Genomic DNA, 14,413 nt, shown 5'->3' on the forward strand with positions numbered 1-14,413 from the left:
CAGAGCTCAAGTAATTCAAATTAAGCTTATTTTTTCTAAACAAGGGATGGCTGGGTGCCAGGTGGGCCTTGGTATGCTTGGCTGAATGTTTGGTCCAAGAGAATTCTGTGTGCCCATGTTGTCTCTAGCTGCTTGACATACCGCGTTTGCCATTTCTGGCCTGAGACTTCATTTATCCCTTGACACAGAGCAAATGGATCTAATTCTTGTATAAGATACAGTTGTTAATGAGAAATTTAAATACATGCATGTGAAAATGTATAGAATGATGTTTTTCTCTCTTTTCTGGTGCTTTCCTTGTACTAATGAACATGTAACCTGAGACTGATATTCAATATCTTTCTCTTTTATTTTGGTATTTGTGTCCACTACTTTGGGGCATGGAATTATAAGAAGCTTATCGGTACTGAGTTTAAAGTATTTAATAAGGGAATGGTATGCAGGCAAAGTTGATAGGAGATATCCAAATCTGAGAAGCAGGGAAACTTGTTTGGACATTAGTTTGGAAATGATGAAAGATGGGTTTAGAGAGCTGTGAGTTTATCAGGAGCTTGGACTCAAATATCATCTGATTAAAAGCAACTCTGAAGGGAGGGCCATGTTGAGGTAAATGAGAGGTATATAGGTTGCGTAAGAACACAAGAATCTGGAAATGATTTTATGATCTCCATACAATGATAAAGAAAGTAGCACCCGTCCTTGATTAAAGATCTACTAGAGTAGGTTGATTCAACACTCTTGTTGACAGATTAATAAGCATTGAGGATCCAGGTGATGAATACTATACAGGTTGTCCCTGAGGAGAGATAGGAAGTTTGGTAGGTGGTTACACATACAAACTGAAAAGGATCTCTTGGAGCTTAAGGAAAAATGGGTCATTGCTTGAAAGAAATGGTATGATAAGGTGGGTGGAGAAACTCGTACTTAAGGTAGTTATTACCTCTGTCCTGATACACTACTTTCATGGGAAACATGGAGAGTAGAGAGAGACCCACCCATGGGCACAAGCTTGGTATGGTGGAGCAGCAGACAAACTAGCTCTTTTCTTAAACGCCTTTTAAGTGGAAGTCAGAAATTTTGTGACTCTCTTCTTCAACTCTTACATTTTGTTTACAAGATTTATCACAATGCTCCGAAGGCTTTTGTTGGCTATAGCAGTATTCCACTAGATGGATTCTTCAGTGAACTCTATTCATTGTGAGGCTTTCTAGAAGTTATGTGATTAAAATGTTTGATGAGTCGTACTTCCTTCAATAGACATTCTTCCAAAAATGGAGGGTAAGTCGCTATTCTCAGACATATATTTTTGTACAGAGATCATGCCAAATGTATTTTCTGTCACAGAATGAGCACATGTAATAAGCATGTGTGAATGTTAGCATTTTTGCCCTCTGGAAACAGTCCTGGCCTTGTGGTTGGTGACTAACTCAAAATCATATATTTAAAATTAAGACCCGTAGATCGACAGTTATTAGTTTGTGCCTACTATTCAAATAGAGTGCTGACACACAGCAAAACATTCTGGGTTTGGTGTCCCTTAGCTGTTTCCCGAGTGAAATGCAACCTTTTTCATGACAGATACTTAGAACAGAGATGGCACAGGCTTAGTCAATGATATGAAAGGGTTTATGTGTTTCATTTTGCATGGAAGGATTTATTCAGGTGTTCTTTGTGGCCCCTTTGTAGGTAGTCCAGAATTACTAGGAAAAATGATTATTAATGTTGTTTTCATACTTTAAAATACTTTAGTTAACTTTTTCTCTTATATATTTTATTGTAGTAACCAGGATGCTAGGAAAGGAGAAGTTTTGGTAACGGGTATTTTCAATTGACTGAATATTAAAAAAAAAACAAAAACAGTCCATTACAATTTTACCACCTGTTGTTATTTTCTAAGCGTATGAGATTGTTGTCTTGTGTCAAGAAGCTTCATACGTGAACACTCTGGCATTTTTGTTCTGTACATGTATGTTCCTATACAGGGTCTTAGAGTCTGAGTCATAATTGTGCAATGAAAGCAACCCAATTGGTGTGGCTCCAGGGAAGCCTTTTACTTTTTTAGGTAACTGATGCTATGAGGTTTTTCTGCCTTCAATTTTGCTTTATTCTTATACAATCTTAGTTGCTAAACATCTGTTTATTTAGATCAGGTTGATCATTTCAAAGATAGATTGCTTGGAATTTGCTGTCGTGGTAATTTTAATATTCATCTCGTTGCCTTCCACAAAACAAAACATCAATAAGCATGAAGGGATGCAAATGTAACTACAAACCCATCCCGGGCTGAGCCTTAGTTCTCACAGTGAGAAAAGAAGGCATCTGTATAGGATTCAACCTTTCCTGGTCTAATCCTACTCCTGCTCTACGGTATCCCATTCGAGGTTTATCGTTACTTTTGCCAGGTTAGAACAGAATATTAATTCACTCAACAATGCTACTTGAATCTCTGATTTCAGACATTATTCAAGGAGTTGAGAATCCATCACTAGAAAATAGGCAAAATTATAAAAAAAAGGTCAGCTCAGTTAAAAAATGTGTGTGTGTGTGTGTGTGTGTGTGTGTGTGTGTGTGTGTGTCTATGTGATTGTATGTGTAAAAGTACTTTGGCAGTGTTTCAGAGAAAATAACATATCTAAATAAATTAAATGTAGCAATGTATATGCAAATGAGTAAGTCATTTTAGTTCTTTGAATTGTCTCAAAATGGATGTGTTTATATAAGTATTTCCATTCTATGCTAAAGAACAAATAATATTATAATCTCAGAAGTTCTGAACTAATATATTAAGTGGATCAGTCAGTCCTAATGAACTTGGTGATTCATTCTGCACAGAATTGCTATTGCTTCTCTCTGAACTCTGAGAAGCCATTGACAAGCCCGGTTAGGAAATGTTTGTCTGTTTGAGAAAGGATTTCTCTCTGTAGTCCTGGAACTCATTCTGGCCAGACTGAATGAAGTCTGTAGACCAGACTGGCCTTGAACTCAGAGATCAGCCTGCCTTTGCCTATTGAGTGCTGGGGGTAAAGGCATGTGCCAACTACTACCCAGCTCTAGGAATTTTTATTAACTGATGGAGAGGGCGTGTACCAGGATATCAAGACAACTGGACTTATAGTAGAAAGAAATTTAGCATATATTTAGGGTCCCCAGAGCTCTGCTGAGTGATCGTATAGAAATTTCTTGCCTCCAGCTTGGCAGCATCTGCGTGTACCACTCATGTCCCATAAGCTGTGACTTCTCCAAGTGAGTCCACATGACAGTCATTAGGACTCCTCCCAGCCTGCTTTTCTATTGTGTTCTTCATGCTCTGAGTTCTTGTTTTAATGAGTCTTTGCTCCCCCCCAGCCCCCGCCCCCCTCGTGTTCTTCTGGAGCATCTTGTAAGACATGCTTTGTTTGACGAGCTCTCATTTAATCCAGACAGACAATAAAACCCCTGAGGGGGGTCTCATTCCTTTCATTCTGGGGTGGTCATTTGTATCACTGCAAACACATGTTCTCAGTCTGCACATTACATAAAAATCTGGTATGGGATGGGAGCTTCATTGTCATGGCATACTTCTAATCTCCTGGGGAAAGGCGTAAAGAATAATGTAAGTGCTTTAAGACATTTGGAGGATTGGCTCTTGGGAAGACGAGTCTCAATAATCTTCTCAATTATCCTCAAACCACTGGACAGAGACATGGGTTTTTGAAAGAAATTTTTGGACACTCGCTTATGCCCATCCTTATTGTCATGTATCATACTGAGAAAAACTTTACTTAAGGAAATTATTTTGGAAATGTAATTAATTTATTCAAATGTTATTTTGTATGAATGGGTGCTTCGCCTGGATGTATATCTGTGCACCATGCACCTGCAGTGTCTGCAGAAGTCCTGAGAAGGGCATTGTATCCCTCTGAGATTGGAGGGTCAGAGAGTTCTAAGCTGCACTGCGGGTGCTTGGAATCAAACTTGGGTCTTCTAGAAGAGTAATCAGTGTCTTTAACCACTGAGGCATCTCTCCAGAGTCATTGGTAAAAAAAAAGGACCCAGTTTCTTCATTTTCAGGGATACTGTGAGCAGTTTTTATCATAATGTCTAGTGACAGGTAGGAAAAGTGTTATCGACGTCTCACATAACGATCATGCATGTAGTGGAGAATTCTCTTCTGAGTACAACTGAATAAGTTTAGTGGCATGAACAGAAATGAGTAAAACCACTTGCTCCATAGTCTGTGGTGCATTTCTAAATGTATCAGGCTACATAGTGAGCAGTTTGCTACTATTATTGTTATTCTTATTCTTATTATTGCTTAAATATATATAGTATTGTTAAAGTGCACTTTGGACAACCGAACATTACCTCAGTTGTTCCCACGCAGTGAAGCCTCCATGCATGTTCTAAATTGTTAGAAAGTTAGTGATCATGCTCAGTATGTATAATTCAGGTATGTCTAAGAAGGCTGAAGAGACACATTAGTATATGCACATGCAATATAAGACTTAAAAATATCTAAGTTTGGTTGCTTGATATCAAATGTTTATAAAGAGCAAAGGTTAGATTTAGGTTGGCTATTTTTTCACCTTCTCACACACTTCAGAATTACTTGAATTATACCCTATCTCTTTATGCCAGTAGACCTGGCAGGTAAGCAAGTACTCACAAGAATTTATATTATTGAGCAAACTATTTCTGGTACTTACTTGAATGAATACAGACAGGCACTCAACTTTACTCATGCAGTGTTTTTTGAAGACCAAAACCTTGCACCTGCTTTATTTCTTATATTTAGAGCCTTACAGATTGGATACACCCTTTATTAAATTCATTATTACATTCTAATCTTTCAAGGAATACTTTCACAGACACATTTAGAAATGAAGTGTACCAGTGGCCTGTCTAGTTTCCCTTATATACTGGGGTGTCTGTGGATGACTGACTTATACAAATACAGCTTCATTTTGGTTCACAGCTCTAGAGACGGGAAGTCCAAGTGTCCAATCCTGGTGCTTTTCTCAGTTTCTAGTGGGGCTCACATGCTGCTTCAGCTTATGACAGATGGTGGGACGTATGAGCAGATACATGCTAGTGAACCAAGTAATCCAGTCTCAGGATAGCAAGGCTCACTCTTCCATTCACGGTATGATGCAATATCTTCCATTCATGGAGATTCTGCTCCCATACCACAAAATCTGCATACTAGCCTCCAACTCACAACGTGGCCATTGCAATGGACTAAGTTTTCAACACATGAACTTTGTGGCAATGTACTGAGATGACAGCATTCCTCGAGCATGGAGGTCTTTAATTTTATTCTTTTCCTTGACTTTACACTTGAAATGTATTTTTTTTTGCCAACTTGAGTAACAACATCGAAAATCTAGTATTCATGTGTTATTGGCATACCTTCTTCATAGTTACCAATGAGTTGTTTGATGTTAGTGTATTTTCATTTGCTTGTGTGTGCATGCGTGTGTGGATGTGTGTGTGTGTGTGTGTGTGTGTGTGTGTGTGTGTATGTGTATGTTAGTGAATGCATAGGCATCTGCAGATCAGAGGACAGTATCAACTGACCTCTGCCTTATTTTCTGAGACAGGGTCTCTCACTGAATCTGGAGCTCAGGAGGGCATCCAAGCTGGCTGTCCAGTATGCTCCAAAGTCCTTTCCTCCCTCTTTCCAGTGCTTGGGTTATAGCACATGTCATTGCTCAAGCTCTTTGTCATGAGTTCTGGGCTACTCAACTCAAAGTTATGAGAGCTGTCTCCTTGTCCTATGTAGGCTTCATGACTGTGTATTCTCAGAAACCATGTACTCCTTTGCACCACAGTTGATTCTCTGAGTCATGTAAATGCAAACTATGTCCAGAGACTTCTTCCCTCACCTCTCCTTAGCCTGTTCAGTTCTTGTTTCCTGGTTTGAGGAGGGCTACACCCATGGCTCACACATTCAGTCATATGCTTCCATTCAATCCATGTTATTAGCGTCTTGTACTAATTGATTAGTTATTAGCATCTTGTATTAACTGATTAATTAAATACCAGTCTTTGACTGCTCGTGTGTGTGTGTGTGTGTGTGTATGTGCGCGTGCACGTGTGCACATGCGTGCATTTTCCCTTCCTGAGTTTACTCTTTTCCCTATCTTTGCATCATCCAGTCATCGGGAGTTGTTTGTTTGCTGTTGTCGTTGTTTGTTTTTCTTTTCTGTTTTGTTTTAAGAAAGCATCAGCGAGTTTCCTTAGGGTCAGATTTACATGCTGGTGTTTTCTGGGCCACCCCGATTTTGCTCCTTTCTCATCCCTGTAGATCTATGCATACGTTTTTGAGAACATCAAGTCTGTCCAGGTGGAAGCACTACTCTTGTCCTTGCTGAGCATCGTTGTCCTTGTCCTCGTTAAAGAGCTGAACGAGCAGTTTAAGAGAAAGATTAAAGTCGTTCTTCCTGTCGACTTAGTTTTGGTAAGTACACAATCAGCAAAGCTTGGCTGCTTTCGGGGAACGGGATAATCTGCAGAGGCTTACGATATTTTCTACAGCAACCCACAGCCATTCCTGTGTCTCATTAATGAAAGAATAATTTGCGAGGATATACATTTATGTAAGAACAGGAAACAGTTTGAGTCAACCTTTTTAAAAAGGAAAGACACATGTTTTCAATTTATATAACATTTCTCATATGCTTTTAATTTTTTTTTTATAAAAATAAGAGAACATATCGCCTGAGATCTTATAAGAGACATGTCTAAGAGTGAGTCCTAACTAATACTGGATATGATCTGGTGCAAGGAAATCAACTACGATAACCTGTGCTATTGCCACAACATCACTGTGACCCATGTAGAACTCTTATCTGTCAGATAATCATTAGTGATTTGAAGGTTTGTTGACCTTTCTGTTCCTCAACTACTTTTACCTCTCTGAAAAGACACTCAGAATTTTATTGACCAGGGGCGGTTCTTTGAAATATGTTTGTGACTGGAAAATTACAACATACCTTGCTTCTAAAGATTGAAGTTTTAAGAGTCTTTCCTAGAAGCACCTAATAAAGTATCACACCGACACCACCACCGTCTGCCAACTTACGTGTCCTTAATGAGGTTTAGTTTTTTAAATGCTCCTTCCTTGGATTACTCATGTAAAGTATAAATAAATGGTATTTATATAACTTCATCAATTGAATTTTTATGGCAAGATCCAAAATGTGCCATCTTATGTCAAAGTTCTGAAGGGATTAAGAAATGCTGGTTGCATCTTGGCAAGTTATATGAAACGTTTTATAAAACCAACATTTGAAAATAACCTTCAGGAGACAGGCCCCTAACCTAGTCATAAAGCACCTGGCATTTTCTGAAACGTTGGTAAGGATCATTAGGATTATTCCAAAAGTGGCAGATATTCTTGATATGTCATGTGTTTTCAAGACCCTGGGCAAAAGCACAAATGCAAGCCAAAATAGTTGAAAACTATAGGACAATTTTCTATAAATCCCAGTTCCAACACTGTTTTGTTTTGTTCATTTTTTTTTACCCTGACTTTACTTAGTTGATGACCTTGGAAACCAGATTAAGAAATAAAATTCTACTCCTGAGACTCTGAGAGAATTTGTCAGCATGAGGAGATGCACTCTAGGCTGTTCTTTCTCCTCTCACTCCAATTTCTTCCTACTCATGACATAAACCAGTGTCATACGTCGGCCACGTCCTTGGTACCATCACAGTTGCCCCTTGGTACCCCATGGGCCACTCTGGTGTGGAAGAACCAAGCGAGATGCTGTAAAGTCAGTGAGTGATAGATATTTCAGTATCTGCAGCATAGACAAAGGAGAAACAGGGGTAGATGTCAGTTGGGCACCTATGCTTTATCCTCTGAAGCTGTCCACTTAGGGAATGAGGAGGTTGGAGAGGGCCAGATTAGACCTATCTCTACCACTCTGGGAAGAATCCCTTCTTGCCCATGTCTAAAAGTGGCACTGGTCTAGAGACACCTGTAATACTACAGAGGAACCGGTGATCTCAACAGATACAGAAACCATGTTAAAGAAACACATCAAGGAACCAGGGTTGCTGTCTCATTGGCAGTTTCCGCAACTTAGACACTACTCTTGTACCATTTATTTATATAGTTCATGTTGCCACTTTCTTTTGTTAAACCTAAAATATTATTTTGCTTTTTAAGCCCATTTGATATTTTAGAAACTATTTTTTTAATTTCAGTTAAATTAAACAAAAGGCATGGTTAGGAATGTAACTACAAAAGCTGCTTTTTACTATTAAGCATTGATTGTTAGAAGCCCTTTATCTGATAGTGTAATCTTGTTAATGATTTTACTCTGATCAAGTATATGGGCAATTTGTACTTTATGTATATGATTAATGTATCTTTTTAAAGAAGATAAATCACTTAAAGTTGTTTTTGTTATTTCATTTCTATTTGTCCTCAGAAGACGTCTCAAGTCTCATTTTAGGTGATACAACTAGTTTTTACTTTACCCCACATGTTATTATTATATAGTAGCTCAACTTGGTAGTATTCTTCAACATTTATATTTAGGATTTCAAATAGTCCAAAGCCTAACACGGTGGGTCATGAAATTATATAATAGACCAGAAGAAGTGACATAAACTATGTTGATCAGCAACTTTTCAAATCAAACTAAAACCTCTAAAGGGTTCAACCTATGTTCTCCACGGAGCAGAAATTCACATGCTATAAAGAAGGGATCTCATATCAGATGACCTGGAAATCCCATCGCTATTAAAAGCATTAGTACATGAAAGAATATGACCATGGGTGAGAAACACTCAGGAGCCATGGCTGATGTGACACAGGCTAAACTGACTTTGATGTGTGCTGAACTGATGATTGAAGGACTGAGGAGAGAGCTCGCTGGTTAAGTGAGGACTAGAGTTCCATTACCCAGAACCCTTATAAATGGCACCCAGATTACCTGTCATTTCATCCCTGGAAGATTGTAACAGGAGATTCCCAAGGCAGACTGCCCCTCAAGATTAGCCATATAAGGGAGCTCTGGGTTTGATTGAGAGACCCTGTCTCATTGAGTAAGGCGGAATAACAATCATGCAAGAGTCCAGACAACAGTTTTTGTCTTCTATGTGAACATGAACCCATATGCATTTGTACAGATGCAAACCTATGGCAAGTATATATACATAGATGTAACATACACATGCATGCCTTTTTACGCACACACACACACACACACACACACACACACACACACACATCAACAGAGAGGAGAGAGAGAGAGAGAGAGAGAGAGACAGAGAGACAGAGAGAGAGAGAGGAGAAGACAGAGAGAGAGAGAGAGAGAGACTGTGATTGTAGACAGAGCAAGTGACCTTGCTTAATATCTCAATAACATCAAAGTAGAATGTCTGAACCTCCTTGAGGGTTGTCTGAAAGTCATTTGTCCCATCAGGTTGGGGGCTGGAATGGTTTACTTCATTAGAGAGATAGGCCCCTGAATTAAAAACAAATTAAGGAGGTTGTAAATCAGCATTTACTGCTAACAGTGTAAGAATATTGCACAGTACTTCATCCTCCTGAGAGGCTGTTCTCATGAAGAGAAAAATGTGTTCTTACAAAAGACCCCTTCATTTCTTGAGAGAAAATGTAGGCTAAGTTTCAGTGCTTATACACACACACACACACACACACACACACACACACACACATCATTACATTTTGTGTCTTTCGTGCCTTCAAAACTGGACACAATTGGGTGGGTACAAAGCAAAATATTAGAAAACCCAAGCACAGCAAATACTGTACTTTGACCTCTCAAGGATGTGCTGAGCTTTAGAAGTATAGTTTAGAATTGTACTCAACATGTGGTTGGTGATTGTATGTACTGTAGATACATACTTAGTTTAGTGTGGCATTGTAACACCATGTTTAAGGTTTAATTATCAGATGAAAATCATTGACTTTTGCATTCTTTTGTGTTGGAACATTCAAATTTTTTTCCTAGGGACTTTAAAATGCATGGTTATTTTAATCATGTTTAAAATCATTTAATCATTTTAAAAGCATGGTTGATTTTATATTATCATAAATGATAGATACTTATTAAACTGTGCTATAGGACACCAGAAGTTCTAGCCATGTTCAGCCATGACTGTTGACCATCTTCTCTTTACTCAGCCCCTATTTTCTTTTCTTTTCTTTTCTTTCCCTTCTTTCCTTCTTTTTTTGATGCTGGATCTTACTGTACATCCCAAGTTGTTCTCAAATTCGAATCTTTCTGTCTTGACCTCATAAGTGCTAGAATCATAGACATGGAACATTCACTCCTGGCTTCACTTTCAGTATTTCATTAGTAAATGGTAATCCTGGGACACATAATATATATTTTTAAGTAGCCATATGCATTTGAAAGCTAGCTAGCAATGTGTGTATATATATTTATTTCTTTTTCCAATGCAACCATTCAGATCATTGCTGCCTCATTTGCTTGCTATTGTACCAACATGGAAAACACATACGGATTAGAAGTAGTTGGGCGCATTCCAAATGGGTAATGTAGTCTTTCTTTTAATATGTGTTTATCTCAGTTTTTTTTTTTTTGATGTTTAACAATCCTAGGCCTGAGTAGGTATGGATTAAATTTCTTTTTGTGACTGTCTGAGGCGAAATTCTATTTAATTTTTATTACAAATGACAAAAACTAACATGTGGAGGTTATAAGTTAACCTGTTATTAAATAAGCAAATAATTGTTTTGTGTAGCATTGCTTCAAGTAAAAGACCCCAAAAATATTTATAAAGATACGGCTTGAAAATAATGAAGGTCGATAAATTTGCCTTGGCCTCAATTTGGCCCATCTAAATTGCTCAGCCACACGTGTTCTTGTGGCCATTGTTATCACTTAAGTTATGATAAGCATAAACAAGTCTGAAGGCCTGCGAAGACCAGTACAGAGACAGGTCCTCACCTCTCTCCAGTCTCCCTCCAGACATCAAGAGAATATGTCACATGTTACACACTGTGAAAGAACAAAAGTCCTTCCAAAACCAGGCTGACAGGCTGAGGCAGAGAAGAATGAACACCTTGTGCATTCATAACTTTCTTATAGGCAGAGTAAAACAGACAGGGACAAGGTCTAATTTTCTGACAATGGTAGAATTGTGGAGTTCTCCATATTTTGTTTTTCATCTCCTTAAAAAAAAAAAAAAAGCAAAAAAAAAAATCTCAGGAATTAAACAAAACAAAAACAAAAGTTAATTAAAAAAAATCCTCTGTGTTGTCTGGCTCTGTGTAGTCACAGGCAAAGGAGGGTTCCCTAAATCAATTCTAGTTTCCTAAGGGTCCCTCTGCTCTTCCTCGGAAATCCAGTTGTTTCTTCTTCAGTCCAGGTGTCGTCATCAATGAATCACATTTAGTTTTAGTGAACTGGAAGTTTGATTTCCTCACTTCAAGTTTGCATGATATGTATTACCTTAGGATGTAGACTCACAGTCTGTTTGGGGGAGCCAGGCATACGTAGCACGATGTGACAACATGTATGGCTCTCTTCCTTCTATTCCTGGCCATCTTATTTGAATTCCTGTGTCAGCAACCCCACCCCCCACCCCCGTAAGGAAGTGCAGGGAGGCATGACTTAGAAAGGCTCTCCTCCTTGTGACCTTCCTCCAAACATTTTCTCATCCCTAGTGTGCTTGTGGCAAACTTGATTTGGGGTTGCTGAGAAAATTAAATGAAACAGTTAATGAGAAAGAGTCCATGTTCCACTCACACACTAGATAATAAGACAGTAACTAGTATGAAATAATGCCCCCTTTCCTTTATTTTTGCCACAGGAATTCTTTCGGGGTGGGGATAAGTCTCCCAGCATGACAAGGAATACGTAAATGGTCATTTGGTTTACATGCTTTTCAAGGGACAATAAGACATAATGGTTGGGTATTATCCGAGAAATGCTTTAAAGACATCTTTGAAATGAAGCTGAGTGTGGTCTATTTTGCAACAGAGAGGAGATGTGATCTCCTGCATGTTTTCTTTAGCAGCGTATGGAAGGCATGATTGCCTCCTGAAAGGATTGAGTTAAAAATGTAATTACCATAATGAAGTCGATGGCATGCTTGGAGATTAGTTGAGTGTAAGCTAGTTTTGGCCTGAAACTCTGCAGCATTCAAGGGAGGAAACATGGCTCCAGTGCTAGCCAAATAAATATTTGGAAAGGTTCAAATGAAAGAAGGGCCAGATATGCTTTTGTTTCCTACAAGAAACTTTTCTCAAGTCAGAATTTCTGTGGTATGACCTGAATTCTCCGGGTGCGAGTGTCAGCTAAATGCAGGGGGCCCTCCTTGTGGTGTGTCTTACAATTTTGTTTTTCTGCTAAATAATATTGAAGATACAGGCCAAGATTGCTTAGTTTCTCTTAGAGATTTGACTTCTTGTAAACTTCAGGAACACTACTGTAATGAATTTCATGGCAAGTTCCTGTAGAAATGACAAGAAGGTTCATAACTTCAATTCAGTCTTTCTCTCCATAGGATCCCTCCGCCCCGTGCTCCCCCAATGAACATCCTCTCCGCAGTGCTCACGGAAGCTTTTGGAGTTGCACTTGTAGGCTATGTGGCCTCGCTGGCTCTTGCACAAGGATCTGCCAAGAAGTTCAAATATTCAGTTGATGACAACCAGGTGGAGTGTGCCCCCAGCCCCTCTCCAGCCAGAGGGTTTCACTAATCTTTAGACTCTTGTGTACTGAAAAGGTCCAACATTTGAAAATATAACTTTTCTAAATGTGTAGCAAGCATGGGCAGAACAGGACAGGAAAGTCTCTGAGTCACTCACGGGGAACAGAGAATCTAGTGTTCACAGCTTAGAGTATACTAATTTCTTCATCTTGTCTTTTTATCTGTATGTGTATCAGAGGGCAGCCTTCATTCTTTGTTTCCATCATGTGAGCCCTGGGATTGAACTCAGATCAATAGATTTGGTAGCAAATACCTTTACCTGCTGAGTCATCTCGCTGACCCTTTATATTTTTAAAGAAACACACACACCTTCAGGCTCTTTTAATTGATTTTAGGATAGAACCCAAGCATATTTATCATTTCATGGTCGATGAAATTTCAAAAGTGGACCACCAACAATAACAATTCTTATTAAGACCCTACAGGATGTGAAGTTGTGCATACACAACCTGTATACTGAAACTAGTTTCCCAGTGTCTTTTCCATGCCCCAAGACTCTGTAGAGCTTCCTGGGCATGAACAGAAGCTGCAGTAGACGGCCAACAAGTACGGAGGAGTTACCTACACAGAGTTCACACTGAGGTTTTGGGACCTCAGTTCTCTCTGTATATGTATCTATTAAGCCCTACTGTAGGTGCCAGGGATAAAATAGTAACCGACACAGATGAATGTTTTCCTCCACTCAGAAACTCCCGGGTCTTCCTTCTTTGATGCTCAAATTACAGACCCCTTTATCATGGCTTTCAAGGCTCTATGTCTGCAGGATTCCGTTTCTTCTCTAGTCTCGTAAGACACTTAGTCCTAACGACACTTTCTACCTCTCCTTCAAACTTACTAGTCAAGATTCTGGCTGGGAAATCTGTACTCAGAGCTCTATTTCATGGAATGCTGTGCTCACATTTCTGGATAACTGCCTTATTCAGTCACTCACATCATAGGAAGACTTCTGTTGCCCAAACTCCTCAAATCCAGCTCTCCCCACAGTCTTCCTATTTGCTTTCTAGCTTTCTCTATCTGCTGTCTACATTTTCTTGCCAGAACCACAGCTCTCTGAGACCAGAGATATCATTTATAGTAATTGATATCAACAGGGACAGGCAAGACATTAGGAGGATTTTTTTCCATTTACCCAGTAAAAACATGATGACTGGGCCAGGTCCTGGGGAGGAAGGGCACATGTGGATGGGCACTGGCCTGTACATGGAGGTTCTGGTAAGAGTCATGGATAACTGTACAGTTTGGGGCCTAGATTTGTAATGACGTGATTAGGATGGTAGAAACCTATAAAGTAGTTCCTGATTTCCCATTAGCCATCAAATGTTGATGACAAATAGTAGGTTGGATGCAGCAATCTGGAGATAAGAGTAGTATGAGGTGAAGATGTAAATTTGGGAGTCGCCAGGGTGTGTTTGGGTAGTTAAGATGTAGACGGACAAGAGAAGTTGCCCTACGGTTGCAATTAATTAGATAGCAAAAGAAACTGAGAAGTGACATCCGGAGAGAGAGAGAGAGAGAGAGAGAGAGAGAGAGAGAGAGAGAGAGAGAGAGAGAGAGAGAGAGAGAGAGAGAGAGATCCAAGAAGCCAATTGAAGGGACTCTTTAAGAAGGATGGAATGAGCAACTGTGTCAAATGCGTCTTTATACCAGGTAAACAAAGCAGTCGCCATTGGTGTTGGTAAGGCAGAGATCATTGAGGAAAGGAAGGGTGGGAATA

At 39.2% G+C, this 14,413-nt stretch overlaps 1 protein-coding gene across 1 annotated transcript in view; it reads left to right on the plus strand.

The window, feature by feature from the left end:
• Slc26a7 (solute carrier family 26 member 7) overlaps positions 1 to 14,413 on the plus strand; it is a 121,027-nt gene that overhangs the window by 64,027 nt on the left and 42,587 nt on the right. The window contains exons 6-8 of the mRNA XM_032904998.1: positions 6,287 to 6,439; positions 10,435 to 10,517; positions 12,496 to 12,643. Of these exons, the coding sequence (XP_032760889.1) occupies positions 6,287 to 6,439; positions 10,435 to 10,517; positions 12,496 to 12,643 (384 nt within the window). The remainder of the gene's footprint in view (positions 1 to 6,286; positions 6,440 to 10,434; positions 10,518 to 12,495; positions 12,644 to 14,413) is intronic.

Source organism: Rattus rattus, chromosome 1 (assembly GCF_011064425.1).
Source record: "Rattus rattus isolate New Zealand chromosome 1, Rrattus_CSIRO_v1, whole genome shotgun sequence".
NCBI classification, from domain to species: Eukaryota; Metazoa; Chordata; class Mammalia; order Rodentia; family Muridae; genus Rattus; species Rattus rattus.